Source organism: Oryctolagus cuniculus, chromosome 5, assembly GCF_964237555.1.
Source record: "Oryctolagus cuniculus chromosome 5, mOryCun1.1, whole genome shotgun sequence".
Lineage (NCBI taxonomy): Eukaryota > Metazoa > Chordata > Mammalia > Lagomorpha > Leporidae > Oryctolagus > Oryctolagus cuniculus.
Window position 1 is genome coordinate 136,710,497 of NC_091436.1, and position 16,571 is coordinate 136,727,067.

Here is a 16,571-nt window from a genome sequence, read left to right on the forward strand (position 1 = left end):
AGAAACGGAGATATAGAGAGATCTTCTATTGGCTGATTCACTCCTTAAATACCCACAACAGTCAAGGCTGGCCAGGTCAAAGCCAGGAGCCCAGACCTCAATCCAAGTCTCCCACATGTGTGGCAAGGATTCACTTACTTGAGCCATCACCTAATGCTTCCCAGGATGCTCATTCTCAGGAAACTGGATTTGCAAACAGAGCCAAGACTCGAACTCAGGCTCTGTGATATGGGATGCAGGCATCCCAAGTATCATCTTGATTACTGTGCCAAATGCCCACTCCCTAATATTTCATTTTCATTTCTATGAAATCTAAAAAGTTCTTGCAGTTTTAAATATTGAAACAAAAAAAGTGCTTGATGAAATTGCTTTTCCAGTAATAAGGCTAATATCTCTACCTGAAGGAACTCTGTGGACTAAATAACAAAGATTAATCCATTTATAGCCCAGGTCTTTGCTAAGTCTTCATTCATGACAGAATTATTGCTGCAATAATTCTTTTTTAAGATTTATTTATTTATTTGTAAGTCAGAGTTACAAGGAGAGAGAAGGAGAGGCAGAGAGAGAGAGAGAGAGAGAGAGAGAGAGAGAAAGAGAGAGAAAGAGAGAGACAGAAAGAGAGAGAGGTCTTCTATCTGCTGGTTCACTCCCCAAATGGCCGCAAGGCCAGAGCTGCGCAGATCCAAAGCCAGGAGCCAGGAGTTTCTTCCAGGTCTCCCATGCAGGAGAAAGGCCCAAGCACTTGGGACGTCCTCCACTGCCTTTCCAAGTCACAGCAGAGAGCTGGACTGGAAGACGAGCAACTGGGACTAAATCTGGTGCCCATATGGGATGCTGGCGCTGCAGGTGGAGGATTAACCCAGTAAGCCATGGCGCCAGCCCCAAGAGGAAAGGATTTAAAACGAAAGATCTCTGAGTGGATCCTGGAAATGCCTTCATCAATACTGACTTTTTTGTGACCTCCATCACTGATCAAATATCATTAACTATCATCTACAGCTCTCGTCAGCAGTAGCCAGTCTTAACTGTCATCTTAACAGCCTAGGATTATATCAGGTTTACTTGATAGAGATTCCTACTTCTTTCAATGGAATTTTGGCAAAGGAGATGGGTATTATTTTTTAGCTTAACTTTCCCTATTTGGCATTTTTTTTACCTCAACTACAGAAATAGCAATTTGACCAGTAGGATGAGAGCTATTAGAAATTCTTAGGCTTATAGGATACAATGGTTATGAAAAGCAGTGCTGGGATGTCCTTTTATCTATGCAGTCACAGAAGCATGGCCACAGTCCCCTTCAGTTTCCTGAAATCCTGCAAAGCTGGGGAGTTTTTGGAAGAAATTCCCTTCCTGATGTCTCTTGTGCATGCACAGCCTTTAAATTCTGTTCCTAATCTTACCCATTAATCTAAAAGAGTAGTTTCCAATTAATACAATTCTGCGTTTCTCATCTCAAAAGTGTTCTGTACTCAAATATTCAAATTCTCTAAAGTCTGTATTATGAGAATAATTCATATGCTTAAGAATATACTTCGGCTGGTGCTGCGGTTCAATAGGCTAATCCTCCGCCAGCGGCACCGGCACCCCAGGTTCTAGTCCCGATTGGGGCGCCGGATTCTGTCCCAGTTGCCCCTCTTCCAGGCCAGCTCTCTGTTGTGGCCAGGGAGTGCTGTAGAGGATGGCCCATGTACTTGGGCCCTGCACCCCATGGGAGACCAGGATAAGTACCTGGCTCCTGCCTTCGGATCAGCGTGGTGCGCTGGCCGCAGCGCGCCGGCCATAGCGGTCATTGGAGGGTGAACCAATGGCAAAGGAAGACCTTTCTCTCTGTCTCTCTCTCTCACTGTCTACTCTGCCTGTCCAAAAACAAAACAAAACAAAAAAAAACAAAACGAATATACTTCACTAAGTTACCCAGACTTCTGACTTGAGAGGAGTTGACTGTGCAGAACATTCACATATCAAACAAAGAGGTGCAATGTAGGGAAACAAATTCCAGCCAAGATTTTCAAGTACAGAATCAAATCCAAGGAAGCAAGAGGTATCTGATAAATTCAGATTATAACCATAGAATTTACTTTAGGTCCTCAGAGATTAAACCGAATGTAAGTGTTCCAACAATAAAAGGGACGTGCGCTTTTTGCTACTACATGAGTTCTTGCCTTGACTGACTGTCAGAATTTCTTATTCAGTTTTATGTGTTGACAAGACTGAATACAAGGGAGTGTCCAGAGAATGCATACTTGATAAATATAAATATTTGTACAGGCAGGCTGTAAACATTTACTGTTCTGGAGATATAAATGTAAGAATCAGCCTTTCTCAATATCCTGGGAAGATTTTATATAAACAGTAGGATTGAAAAGGCCCACTCATGATCCAAGATGCAAGGTCCCCTCTACCAATTCTGTCCTGAATTCCTCACCATAGAACAACTCTAGGCAGCATCCTTCCTCTGTGTCCTAGGGAATTACAGGGACAAGTAGCATCAACTTTCCTGAGTAAAAGGCCACAAATGTGATGTATTTACACATCCATCACACTAAACAAAGTAAATTCATGTATCTGGTAAGTTGGTGTATGAATGCCTCATTTAAATCTCCACTAAGAGTTTTTCTCTTTGAAATAGTAGCAATTTTAATGATCTGTTTTTAAAATTTTTTTGTTATACAAGTTTTCATATACATATACAAGTTATGTATGTATTTCACATATACAGATTTAGGAACATAGTGACACTTCCCACCAATAGTAGTAATTAAAGAAAAAAAATCAAGAAGGAGAGCAGTCAGTCTTCAGAGATTTTTTAAAGTGAATATGTGTATTTATATGAGCATATAAATATTTAGGTTCAGTCTGTTTGGCTTCATGTTCATTTGAGATCTTTATGGCCCCTAATTAAATGGAGAAGTGCAACGTTCAGTCCAGAGTCCTTCCCTGTTATTCCTTTTTCTTTCTATTCCTTACAACTCTCTAATTCCTGTTGGTTACAGTGCATGGAGCAGACAACTGCACTTCTAGATAATGGGCTTCTGTATTTTAGAAGAAACTTAAATGAAAAGACATATTCAGTGTTTCATTTGAACCTCATATTTTTCAGCTGAAATTAACTCTGGTAAGTTAAAAAGAAATTTTTATCCTGGGGAAAGTTAAGGTTAGTGTTGGTGTGTGTGTGTGTGTGTGTGTGTGTGTAAGAGAAAGAGAGAGAGAGAGAGAGAAACAGGGGAGTTTTTTAAGGACCTTAGCAATGTCAATAGAGAAAACAAGGAATACAGAGAGAGGTTTAATTAATGTCGTTTGTCCTCATGATTTCTTCAACTGATCCTAATTTATTTCCTTCCAGTTAGAAAAACTTAAAGATTCTTCCAGGCTATTATCCTTTAAAATCTTAAGTACTGGGATTTCCTTACAGTCTGTTAGAGAACTTGTCTGGCTCTATTTCTATTTATTTGGATCCATCCCAAGGCCTCTCTATTATCCCCACATCCTGTAGTTTCCCCCATTGCTGTCTCCCTACCAGGAGCGTTTTTCTTCTGTGTGGTGAGACACTGTAAATCCATTTTCATCCCTGTAGCTATTCCCCTTAGGTAAATTACTCATTCAAAACCTGCTCAAAATTTCATTCAAATATATTTCATAATAATCTAGAATCTTCCCCATAGTTTTTTACCCTCTATCTCCTTCTAGAAGAATGAGAGGATAAGAGCCAACCTGTGGTCAGGTGAGGTTGTCGCACTCAAAGCTCACCATTGCCCTGTAGGGAAGCTTGCCTCCACCAACTCTGTCCTCAAATACTCACCTGGTACAGCCTGAGTCAGCATCTTCCCTCCATGTCCTTGGAAATAGTAGGGGAGGGGTATAACTTTCCTTAGGAAAATCGATCTGAGTCATGATTCTCCAGTTTACTTGCAGGACAGAAGTGAAGACACTGACTGCATTCAAATTATACGAGTCAATCAAAACATCTCCAGAATTATCTTTTCACATCATAACTTCATAATGGCCAATTCATGCAAGATTCTTCCAGTAGTTCACCTAATCATGGTACTAATTTCGTTTTATCAAGGCGATTCTGCAGAATTAAAAGAAAAAGGTAAGTTTCTAAATGGGTGAAGTTTTTGTCACTGAAACAGACACTGAATTAAACTTACAGGACAAAAGGCAAGGCAAATTAAGGACAAAAGGTTATATTATTCAGAATTATGCAAGGTCTACAAGCTGTAATGTAGGAACGAAGGTTATAAAGTGGGAGATATTTAACTTATAGAAAGGAAACCTTAAGGAGATATGAAGTTGCTCTTTTAAACACATAAAGGACTAACGATTTGATGAGATGTGCAACTGTGTGCATTGATCAACAGTACTAAGAATACTCTGTATTAATTGCAGATTCAATGTATTCAGTGTGTTAAAGTCAATGTGTTCAAGTTCAAATACAAAATATATTTCTTATTATCCTTAATTATGACTAATTAAAATGCCCTCAAAATTTGCCTTTACAAATGGAAGAGAGTTTTCTGTCTTTCTTGAGATTCCCTGGAGCTTGACCACATCAGGGAGAAGTTAGGGGGAGATATCAGCACTGAACAAGGAGATAAAACTTGAGCTTTAAGAGTGTTTTCTGTACCCACACTGATGAAAATTATTTTCTTCTCTGAACAAATGCACCTTCCTGATCACCTATCACTATGTCCCTTCAGTTTTCTGCTGTCACAGATCAGTATCATCCTGCCTTTGCTTACCCTCTAAGCCATGTTTCCATCGGCACCACTTCCCTTCTAACAGCAGGTAACCTCTCTCCCTTAGAGGCCATCCTGTTCTACTTCAGGGTATACACAAGGAATTATATTTAATTGAAAACTTCCCCAAATAAGATGGCATTTATTATTCTGTTTGCTTCTGCAAAGATTCTTTTGGTTTTAATCACAGTGCCTTATTGATTCTGACCCTGAGTCTTCTTAAAAGCCAAAAGTTGCATCCACCGTGATGCAAATGGTAAAACTGTCTTCTTTTTATACCTGAATAATATTCCATTGTATATAGATATATACCACATTTTCTTTATCCATTAAATCAATGATCTAAATATTGGTTGATTCCATCTTTTGGCTATTTTGAACAAAATAAAAATGTGATGGTGCAAGTATCTTTAATATAACATACTCCTTGATTATGTGATTATACAGTGGTTTAAAAGCCCATGATTATATAGTGGATTATAATTGTGTCTCTAAAAATTGATGAAAAGAAGCAGGGGAAGGAGGTGAGTTAGGGGAGGAAGAGGTGAAGGGAGGGAATTTTGATTATCTTCTTAGAACTATACCTATGAAATACATGACATTTGTTCTCTATTAATAAAATGCATTATATTCATATCTTTTGCACACATATACAGTAGTAGTAGACTTGCTGGATGGTAAGGCAAGACTACATCATGCTGAGTGAAAAGGCAGAGACAGAAAGACAAATGATGCATGTTTTCCCTTATATATGGGAGTTAAAATTTAAAAGAAAAATAAAAGAAAAAAAGGAATGCCTGTGTCTATTGTTGCAAATATATTTTTGCCAAACTTGGTCCTATATCTTTGTCAAACCAATTGTTAAGAATGTTATGCTATATGGTTTTAATGATCTTGATTATTTTAAAATTTACTATATATGAGTGAAATGATTATCTTTCTTTTTTAAATATCTATCTATCTATCTCTCTATCTATTTATTTTTGACAGGCAGAGTTAGACAGTGAGAGAGAGAAAAACAGAGAGAAAGGTCTTCTTTTTTCTGTTGGTTCACCTCCCAAGTGGCTGCTACAGCTGGTGCTTTGTGCTGATCTGAAGCCAGGAGCCAGGTGCTTCCTCCAGGTCTCCCATGTGGTTGCAGGGCCCAAGGATCTGGGCCATCCTCCACTGCCTTCCTGGGCCACAGCAGAGAGCTGGATTGGAAGAGGAACAAACAGGACAGAATCCGGCACCCCGACTGGGACTAGAACCCGGGGTGCCGGCGCTGCAGGCGGGTTATTAGCCTATTGAGCCACGGTGACGGCCGAAATGATTATCTTTCCATTGTATTATTTATAGTCTTTGCCTATATTCCCAATAAACTGGGATCTTTTAACTTGTTTATCTCTATTTAGTGGAGCATTGGGCCCTTGACTGTAAACACAATAATTAATAATTAAAATTTGATCTCAAATATTATAAAAGCAAAAAGGAAAGATAGGAAGAGAGGGAGAGCAAGGAGGAGGGAGGATGAGAGGAAGAGAGGGAATATTATTATAGTCATGAAATTGTATTCCTGAACTACACTGAATTTTTTCTCTATTAATGTTTTATAGACATGAACAAAAATAAAGTATAAGAGGCAAAAAAGCAAAGATTAAAATAATAATAGGAAGCACATAAGAACACCCACGGACCTATATGCTGAATTTAACCTAGTAAAAAATATGTATGTTGCTTTTGTGCTGCATTATTTATTTTTTGAAAAATATAATATTACAAATACAAGGCTATTTGTTTAATCACTTGACAGATTATATATTCTTTTATGTCCATATGCATTTACAAGATATAATCATGTGATATAAAAGAATTTAAGTTGTTCCAAACTGCTAATAGTATGGCAACATATTCCATCTTGAGCTTTTGTAAAGGGATTATTAGCAAAGAAGATGACAGCAGGCCCTCTAAGAGACTTCTATAAACCACATGGACAGAGTGAAAAAAAAAACAGGATTAACATCTCTTCCAGTAATAGGGTCTGCATTTGGAGAGGTCTTCTCATCCTTACAAATAGCTTAGTCTCCATGACATGGTATTCTCATATTGAATGTTGGAAATAAATAACACACACCAATACAGAGACATTTCTCATTACTGAATGAAATAAACAACATGACCATGTCCTATCAACTGTAAGGGGTTTTACAAATGAGAATCTCAGTATTAAAAAAACAGATTGTGATAAACATCCCTTTTTCATGCATTTCAACACTACACAGAAGCAGAACACAACAAATGTATTTTGCTTAATATTCTGTTTTGTCTCCTGGACAAAGAAGAGGTAGATGATTTGAGAGAAAAAACAATCCCTGTCTTAAGTGGGGGACTATGTAGTGTTCTATTGCTTCCTATCTCCTAAAACCAGTGTTGATGCTGTGGACTTGAGTTCTAAAGAATAAGCCCTCTTCTGGGGCCTTTTTCTATGTGCATGGGAAACAGATTCAATCCATTCAGACATCAGAGTATTGAGGAAGAACTGAATCCATAAAGGACTCCATTGGAAAGGGGCGTGTCTCTCTGAGGCTCAAGTATGTCACTGCCTAAGATGCTGACAGATACGGTTCTCATTCAGCCCCAGATTTATGTCCAGAAGGCCACTTGGGGGCTTGAGTTGTCAGGTTAGTTGTTTCTTTAATACTTGCTTATTTTGTACAACTCCTGTAGACTCTTTTTTTTTTAAACTTTTATTTAACAAGTATAAATTTCCAAAGTACAGCCTTTGGATTATAGTGGCTTTTTCCCTCCATAGCCTCCACCAACCCGCAACCATCCCATCTCCTTCTCCCTCTCCCATCCCATTCACATTGAGATTCATTTTCATTTTTTTATATACAGATGATCAATTTAGTATATACTAAGTAAAGATTTCGACAGTTTGTACCTAGACGGAAACAAAGTGTAAAGTACTGTTTGACTAGTTATAATGTTAATTCACATAGACAGAGATCCTACATAGGGAGTAAGTGCACAGTGACTCCTGTTGTTGATTTAACAATTGACACTCTTGTTTATGGCATCAGTAATCACCGAGGCTCTTGTCATGAGTTGCCAAGGCTATGGAAGCCTTTCGAGATCGCCAACTCCGATCTTATTTAGACAAGATCATAGTAAAAGTGGAAGTTCTCTCCTCCCTTCAGAGAAAGGTATCTCCTTCTTTGATGGCCTGTTCTTTCTACTGGGATCTCACTCACAGAGATCTTTCATTTAGGTCATTTATTTATTTATTTATTTATTTTTTGCCAGAGTGTCTTGGCTTTCCATGCCCGAAATACTCTATTGGCTTTTTAGCCAGATCTGAATGCCTTAAGGGCTGATTCTGAGGATTGAGTGCTGTTTAGGACATCAGCCATTCTATGAGTCTGCTGTGTATCCTGCTTCCCAAGTTGGATTGTTCTCTCCTTTTTAATTCTATCAATTAGTATTAGCAGACACTAGTCTTGTTTATGTGATCCCTTTGACTCTTAATCCTATCATTATGATCAATCGTGGACTAGTGAGATGGCATTGGTACATGCCACCTTGATGGGAATGAATTGGAATCCCCAGGCACGTTTCTAACTCTACTGTTTGGGACAAGTCTCATTAAGCATGTGCTGAACTGTACATCTCCTCCCTCTCTTATTCCCACTCTCATATTTAACAGGGATCACTTTTCAGTTAAACTTAAAACCTAAGAATAATTGTTTGTTTATTAAAGAGTTCAACCAATAGTGTTAAGTAGAACAAAAAATACTAAAAGGGTAAATTAGTAAATTGTTCCTCACCAGTCAGGACAAGGGCTGATCAAGTCCCTTAACATTTCTTTTAAATAAACCTGTGCCCTGTAATTATGTGCATATACATTTTTTTGTTTTTGTTTTTTTTTTTTTTTTTTTTTTTTGACAGGCAGAGTGGACAGTGAGAGAGAGAGACAGAGAGAAAGGTTTCCTTTTGCCGTTGGTTCACCCTCCAACGGCCGCCGCGGCCGGCACACTGCAGCCTGTGCATCATGCTGATCTGAAACCAAGAGCCAGGTGCTTCTCCTGGTCTCCCATGTGGGTGTAGGACCCAACACTTGGGCCATCCTCCACTGCCCTCCCAGGCCACAGCAGAGAGCTGGCCTGGAAGAGGGGCAACCGGCACAGAATCTGGAGCCCCGACCGGGACTAGAACCCGGTGTGCCGGCGCCGCAAAGCGGAGGATTAGCCTAGTGAGCCGTGGTGCCGGCCTGCATATACATTTATAATAACTACATCTTACTGTTGAATTGATCCCTTGATCATTATATAGTTCCCCTCTTTGTCTCTCTTAACAGTTTTGGTGTTAAAGTTTATTTTGTCTGATATAGTATCCTGTAGATTCCCAACAATATTTTTTAGATTTCTAATTTCATCTTCTTGGGTTTGACTGTATAGTTTTCTGTGCTCTGTCTTCTAAGTCCTATATTCCCTCTTCTATCTCACTTATTCTGTTTTTAAGGTTCTCAAATACATTTGTCATTTATTATATTGAATTAATTTCATTTTGATTTGTCTTCAATATCACAATTTCATGTTCTACTGGTTTCTCCATTTCATTTTTTATTCCTCCTTAAGATTTCGTTTTCACAGAGAGAGTTTCTGTCCTGTCCATTATGGATTTCTGTAGTTTTTGAATTTGTTTTTGATAATTCTAAATATTCTTATCATAAATTTTTTGAAATCCATATCTTGTATTTTATTCTATCTCCTCATCTACATAATCTTGCATTTGAGTGTCATGTTCATTTGGGGGCATCATAATTTCTTCCTTGTTCTCATTTCCTTGGTTTCTGTATTTGTTGTTTGGCATTGTGGAGATATTCTTTGGTTTCTTCTTTTTTTTTTTTTTTCTTTGCTGTGATGGCTTTTCTTGTTATACTATGGCACTAGATTAAGTGGACTGTCTGCTTTTGGTGAATCTCTAGGGGCTTGTGGTGGGTTGACCAGAGAGCTCTGTTCAGTTATTCAGCGTTAAGGGTGTGCCAAAGGTGACACACCCAGGTTTGGCATGGCAAATCTTCTCTCTCTCTTTTTTATTCAGAATGGAAGTAATTCCACTCATTGAGCTCTTCTTGATGGAAATCAGTGTCTGAGTGCTAGTCCCAGTGGGTATAATGTTCATCTGCTCTGTTCCAGTGACGACACAAAGGATCTGTGCATTCCTCAGTGTAAGCTCAGATTCCCCTGCAATGTCTCCCACTAGGTTGCCAAGGTTATTGAGTTTGTGGCATCTCCCATGGAGAGTACTCACATCTCAGACACACCGTGAGTTCTCCTACACACCCTCAGGTTTTTTTTTTTTCCACAGTCCCAGTTCATAAGCTCTATACATTCACTATGTCTTAACCTCCTGTTATTTCTCCCCACCAGAGTCAGGTTTTTCTTCTTGGCTGAGGGTGGGCACAGCCCTGAGCTGGCGCAGCTGCTATGTATGTCCAAAATGGTGTCTGCTGTATTGTTTTCCCTGCCTTTGTAAGGTGAGTTGAGAGACAGAATCGTGTCCATACTGGTCCCTTTTATTTTTTTTCTCTCCTCTAGTCAGGCTGGTGAACTTTCCCCCATGTGGCTTCAAGGCTCGTTCCCTCTAGGCTCTTCCTGCTGCTTTTCTGCCAGTGTCTTTGACTACTGCAGTTTTGCCTCACTCCTTTCCAGTGCTAGTGCGTAGACTTGGCAGCTGGGGTCCTGAGATTTGGCCGGCCATGTCCTCCACGTAGGTCCACCCTGACCCAGTAGTTCTGAAACAGTTTCCTCTGCAGTTTTTTCCCTAACTCTTCCCTGAGACTATACAGTATCTCCACTTTTATTAAATTATCTTTTCCTGGACTATCAGTGCACTCCCTCCCTATTCCGCTATCTTGGAGCTCCTCCTTTCCTATAGACAATTTAGAAAATTTTTTCCTCAAAATATGTAGTTCATAGACTGCATCTTATGTCATGAGTTATGTCTGATTTTTGTGTGTACGTCTATATTTGTGAGATTGTATAACTTGAAAATTCATGTACACAACATAATGAACTATTTCATCCCCATGAAGATCTTCCACTATTACCTCTTTAAACTCATCAAGCCCAACCTTCTCCCTTCTCGATCTCCTCCAACTCTAGTAACTGGTTATGTGCTCCCCATTTTCAAAAATATCATTTCACCTAAAGTAGGTGACACTTTGAGGTTGTATCTTCTACTCAGGATCAGGCCTTTGAGATCCATCCAAGTCATTTTTTGGTCAACAGTTTGTTTAATTAGTGATAAATATGTTTCAGGTATAGATATACCAAAGTTCCCTTAACCATTCACTCAATGAAAGCCATTTTCATATTTCTAGGTTTGGGATCTTACAAACAAAGCTGCTATGAATTTTGTGCAGAGGTTTCATGTTTTCTCATATAGGAAATACATGCAGGGATTACAACTGATTGGTGGCATAATGACTAAACATTTAGCTTTTCCATAAATGTGCAAACTGCTTTTTTGAGTGACCATACAACTTTACATGCCTTCCAGCACTGTACCTTCACCACCATCTTATATTAAGTTTTAGTCATTCCAGTGGGTATGTATGATATGTCATCACGGTCTTAACTTACACTTCAATAATGGTAGACAAACTTGAAAAATATTTCCTGTGCCTATTTCCCATATGAGTATTTTTCCCTGTGGAAAATATGTTCATATATAATTATATTGGATTTTTTAAAAACTATTGAGCTCTAGATCTCGGCAAAAATTGCAAATTGTCCCAATGACTTTGCATGTAGTATCTCCCAATCAATATTGCATCTTTTCACCTTCTTTATCATATCATCACTATTAAGATTTAAAAATTTTAACAGGCATATAAAAGTTGTACATACTTATGCGATACCATGTGACAATTTGATATATGTACATGTTATCCATTGCCCAAGTTACATACAAGGATCTCCCACAGAGAAAATATTTAATTTTTATGGAATTCAGTTTCAGGTATCAGGTCAGTTTTTATTTTTCTTTCCTAATTTGCTTTTTTCATATAACTACTCTAGACTATTTAGTCAGTTATTAAATAAGGATAATTTATATTACTTTATAGTTCAAAGGCAGGATCTTATGCTGTCAGTTATTACTGTCTTGTGTGTTTCTGTGTTGATTCACACGGTAGATTCATGTAAACACCCACATATCAACATAGTGAACTATCTCATCCCCACAAAGATCTTCCTCTGCTACTGATTTCAGCTCACAGCTAAACTTCTCTGTCCCCAATTTCCTCCAACCCTAGCAAACAGCAAGCTTGTCTCCATTTTCATGACTTTGTCACTTCATACGTCGAGAATAAGTGGAAACCTACTATACTATATCCTTCACTCTTTGTCCCTTACTTACATTTTGTTTACCAGCCACAATTTTTCTCTATACTTACCTTTCCTGGTCTCCAGTGAATACCTGAGATCTCAAGTTAGGATGTTGAAATGAGAGATATTTTTATTTACTACTTGTTGAATTCAATATATATTGGTGGTTTAAACTTGTGATTATAAAGAAAATTGAAGTATATCATATATCATTGTAAAAATTGAAAATACAAAAAGATTGGGGCTGAGCAGGAAGAGAGGCGAAGGTGGGAGTATCATGGTTTTCAAACTATATATATGGAAAACATGAAGTCTGTTCCCTTTTTATTTTTTTATTTTTTATTTTTATTATTTCTTTTTGACAAGCAGAGTTAGTGAGAGAAAGAGAGAGACAGGGAAAAAGGTCTTTCTTCCGTTGGTTCACCTCCAAATGGCTGCCATGGCTGGCACGCTGCTTTGATCTGAAGCCAGGAGCCATGTGCTTCCTCCTGGTCTCCCATGTGGGTGCAGGGTCCAAGCAATTGGGCCATCCTCCACTGCCTTCCCGGGCCACAGCAGAGCTGGACTGGAAGAGCAGCAACTGGGACAGAATCCAGCGCCCCAATCGGGACTAGTACTTGGAGTACTGGTGCCGCAGGTGGAGGAGTAGCCTAATGAGCCACAGTGCCTGCCAAGTTCCCTTTTATAAATAAAAAAAATTAAAAAAAAAAAAACAATGAGAGAGTCCAGAGTTCCAAGATAGCACAGTAGGGAGGGAGCTTACTGCACTCTTCTAGTAGAAGATTGTTTAGAAAAAGAGTAGAGAGGGTGCAGTCTCAGGGAAGAGTTAGGGAGAAAATGACAGAGGAAACTCTACACAAATTAGAAGAATATGGTGGACCTATATGGAGGGTGTGGATACCCACAAAGCAGGACACCAGCAGCTGAGAGCCTCCCCACCAGCATTAGAAACTGAGGTAAGATCACACCAGAGCAGCCCAAGCCACTGGTGCTAAAGCTGCAAGAAGAGTCTAGAGGGAACCCAGCCTGGAACCCCATGGGGGAGAGTGTACCTGCCAAACCAGGGGAGAAAAAAAAGAGACATATTTCTCTCTACCCAATCAATTTACAATGACATCCTTTTTTATGAAATTAAGAGAGCATCTTCTAATTAGAATTAGGAAAATTTACAACATTTTAGGTACCCACAGTTATTACTCTTCCATGTAACTTCTACTCAACAGTTTCTTACTTGTACACATGATGACTAGCACAGTCTTCTACAAAAGAAGACAAAAGGGTGCAGTGACATCCGGGGAGAAAGAACTCGAATGAAATTTTTTTTCAGTAGGATTAAAGACAATCAAATTATTTTGATCAAAAATAAAAGTGATCCATGTAGAATTTTTTTTAACTTTTATTTAATGAATATAAATTTCCAAAGTACGACTTATGGATTATAATGGCTTCCCCCCCATAACGTCCCTCCCACCCACAACCCTCCCCTTTCCCACTCCCTCTACCCTTCCATTCACATCAAGATTCATTTTCGATTATCTTAATATACAGAAGATCAGCTTAGTATACATTAAGTAAGGATTTCAACAGTTTGTTCCCACACAGAAACATAAAGTGAAAAATAATAGATGATTTTTTTTAAATGATGATGAAATCAGATCAGACTTATTGTCATGTTTAATCCCAGTGAGAGTCAAGTTGGGAGTTGATAATTTCTTTTTCTTTTTTTCTTTTTTTTTTTTTTACAGAGGATCAATTTAGTATACATTAGGTAAGATTTCAACAGTTTGCACCTCCATAGAAACACAAAGTGAAATATATTGTTTGAGTACTCGTTATAGCATTAAATCTCAATGCACAGCACATTAAGGACAGAGATCCTACATGAGGAGTAAGTGCACAGTGACTCCTGTTGTTGACTTTACCAATTGACACTCCTGTCTATGGCATCAGTAATCTCCCTATGCTCCAGTCATGAGTTTCCAAGGCTATGGAAGCCCTCTGAGTTCTCTGATTCTTATCTTGTTTAGACAAGGTCATAGTCAAAGTGGAGGTTCTCTCCTCCCTTCAGAGAAAGGTACCTCCTTCTTTGAAGACCTGTTCTTTCCACTGGGATCTCACTCACAGAGATCTTTTGCCAGAGTGTCTTGGCTTTCCATGCCTTGAAATACTCTCTTGGGCTTATCAGCCAGATCAGAATGCCTTTAGAGCTGATTCTGAGGCCAGAGTGCTATTTAGGACATCCGCCATTCTATGAGTCTGCTGAGTATCTCACTTCCCATGTTGGATCACTCTCCCCTTTATTTATTCTATCGGTTAGTGTTAGCAGGTACTAGACTTGTTTATGTGCTCCCTTTGACTCTTAGTCCTTTCATTATGATCAATTGTGAACTGAAATTGATCACTTGGAATAGTGAGATGGCATTGGTACATGCCACCTTGATGGGATTGAATTGGAATCCCCTGGTATGTTTCTAACTCTACCATTTGGGGCAAGTCAGCTTGAGCATGTCCCGAATTATACATCTCTTCCCTCTCTTATTCCCACTCTTATGTTTAACAGGGATCACATTTCAGTTAATTTTCAACACTTAAGAATAACTGTGTATTAATTACAGAATTAAACCAGTCATATTAAGTAGAACAGATAAAAAAACTACTATGAGGGATAATGTATTAAGTTGTTCATTAACAGTCAGGGCTATGCTGATCAAGTCACCGTTTCCCATAGTGTCCACCTCACTCCAACAGGTTTCCCTCTTGGTGTTCAGCCAGTTGTCACCGATCAGGGAGAACATATGGTATTTGTCCCTTTGGGACTGGCTTACTTCACTCAGCATGATGTGTTCCAGATTCCTCCATTTTGTTGCAAATGACTGAATTTCGTTGTTTCTTACTGCGGTATAGTATTCTAAAGAGTACATATCCCATAATTTCTTTATCCAGTCTACCGTTGATGGGCATTTAGGTTGGTTCCAGGTCTTAGCTATTGTGAATTGAGCTGCAATAAACATTAGGCTGTAGACCGCTTTTTTGTTTGCCAATTTAAATTCCTTTGGGTAAATTCCAAGGAGTGGGATGGCTGGGTCGAACGGTAGGGTTATCTTCAGGTTTCTGAGGGATCTCCAGACTGACTTCCATAGTGGCTTGACCAGTTTGCATTCCCACCAACAGTGGGTTAGTGTCCCTTTTTCCCCACATCCTCGCCAGCATCTGTTGTTGGCAGATTTCTGAATGTGAGCCATTCTAACCGGGGTGAGGTGAAACCTCATTGTGGTTTTGATTTGCATTTCCCTGATTGCTAATGACCTTGAACATTTTTTCATGTGCCTGTTGGCCATTTGGATTTCCTCTTTTGAAAAATGTCTATTGAGGTGCTTGGCCCATCTCTTAAGTGGGTTGTTGGTTTTGTTTTTGTGGAGTTTCTTGATCTCTTTGTAGATTCTGGTTATTAACCCTTTATCTGTTGCATAGTTTGCAAATATTTTTTCCCATTCTGTTGGTTGTCTCTTCACTCTCCTGACTGTTTCTTTTGCAGTACAGAAACTTCTCAATTTGATGCAATCCCAATAGTTGATTTTGGCTTTGACTGCCTGTGCCTCCCGGGTCTTTTCCAGAAACTCTGCCTGTGCCAATATCTTGAAGGGTTTCTCCAATGTTCTCTAGTAACTTGATGGTGTCAGGTCGTAGATTTAGGTCTTTAATTCATGTTGAGTGGATTTTTGTGTAAGGTGTAAGGTAGGGGTCTTGCTTCATGATTCTGCATGTGGAAATCCAATTTTCCCAGCACCATTTATAAAATAGACTAACCTTGCTCCAGGAATTAGTTTTAGATCCTTGATCAAATATAAGTTGGCTGTAGATATTTGGGTTGATTTCTGGTGTTTCAATTCTGTTCCATTGGTCTATCCATCTGTTTCTGTACCAGTACCATGCTGTTTGGATTACAACTGCCCTGTAGTATGTCCTGAAATCTGGTCTTGTGATGCCTCCAGCTTTGTTTTTGTTGTACAAGATTGCTTTAGCTATTCGAGGTCTCTTGTGCCTCCTTATAAATTTCAGCACCATTTTTTCCAGATCTGAGAAGAAGGTCTTCGGTATCTTGATTGGTATTGCATTGAATGTATAAATTGCTTTTGGGAGAATGGACATTTTGATGATATTGATTCTTCCCATCCATGAGCATGGAAGATTTTTCCATTTCTTGGTATCCTCTTCTATTTCTTTCTTTAAGGTTTTGTAATTTTCTTCGTAGAGATCTTGAACTTCCTTGGTTAAGTTTATTCCAAGGTATTTGATTGTTTTTGTAGCTATTGTGAATGGGATTGATCTTAGAAGTTCTTCCTCAGCCATGGCATTCTCTGTGTATACAAAGGCTGTTGATTTTTGTGCATTGATTTTATACCCTGCTACTTTGCCAAACTCTTCTATGAGTTCCAATAGTCTCTTAGTAGAGTTCTTT

General features: G+C 38.8%; 1 protein-coding gene across 1 annotated transcript in view; it reads left to right on the top strand.

Moving 5' to 3' along the window:
- The first annotated feature begins 2,924 nt into the window (after window positions 1–2,924).
- The window catches only part of LOC127493269 (butyrophilin-like protein 2), an 80,632-nt gene continuing 66,985 nt past the window's right edge, over window positions 2,925–16,571 (top strand). Inside the window, exons 1-2 of the mRNA XM_070074933.1 lie at window positions 2,925–3,115; window positions 3,913–4,093. Coding sequence (XP_069931034.1) covers window positions 4,000–4,093 — 94 coding nt within the window. The 5' untranslated portion in view covers window positions 2,925–3,115; window positions 3,913–3,999. The remainder of the gene's footprint in view (window positions 3,116–3,912; window positions 4,094–16,571) is intronic.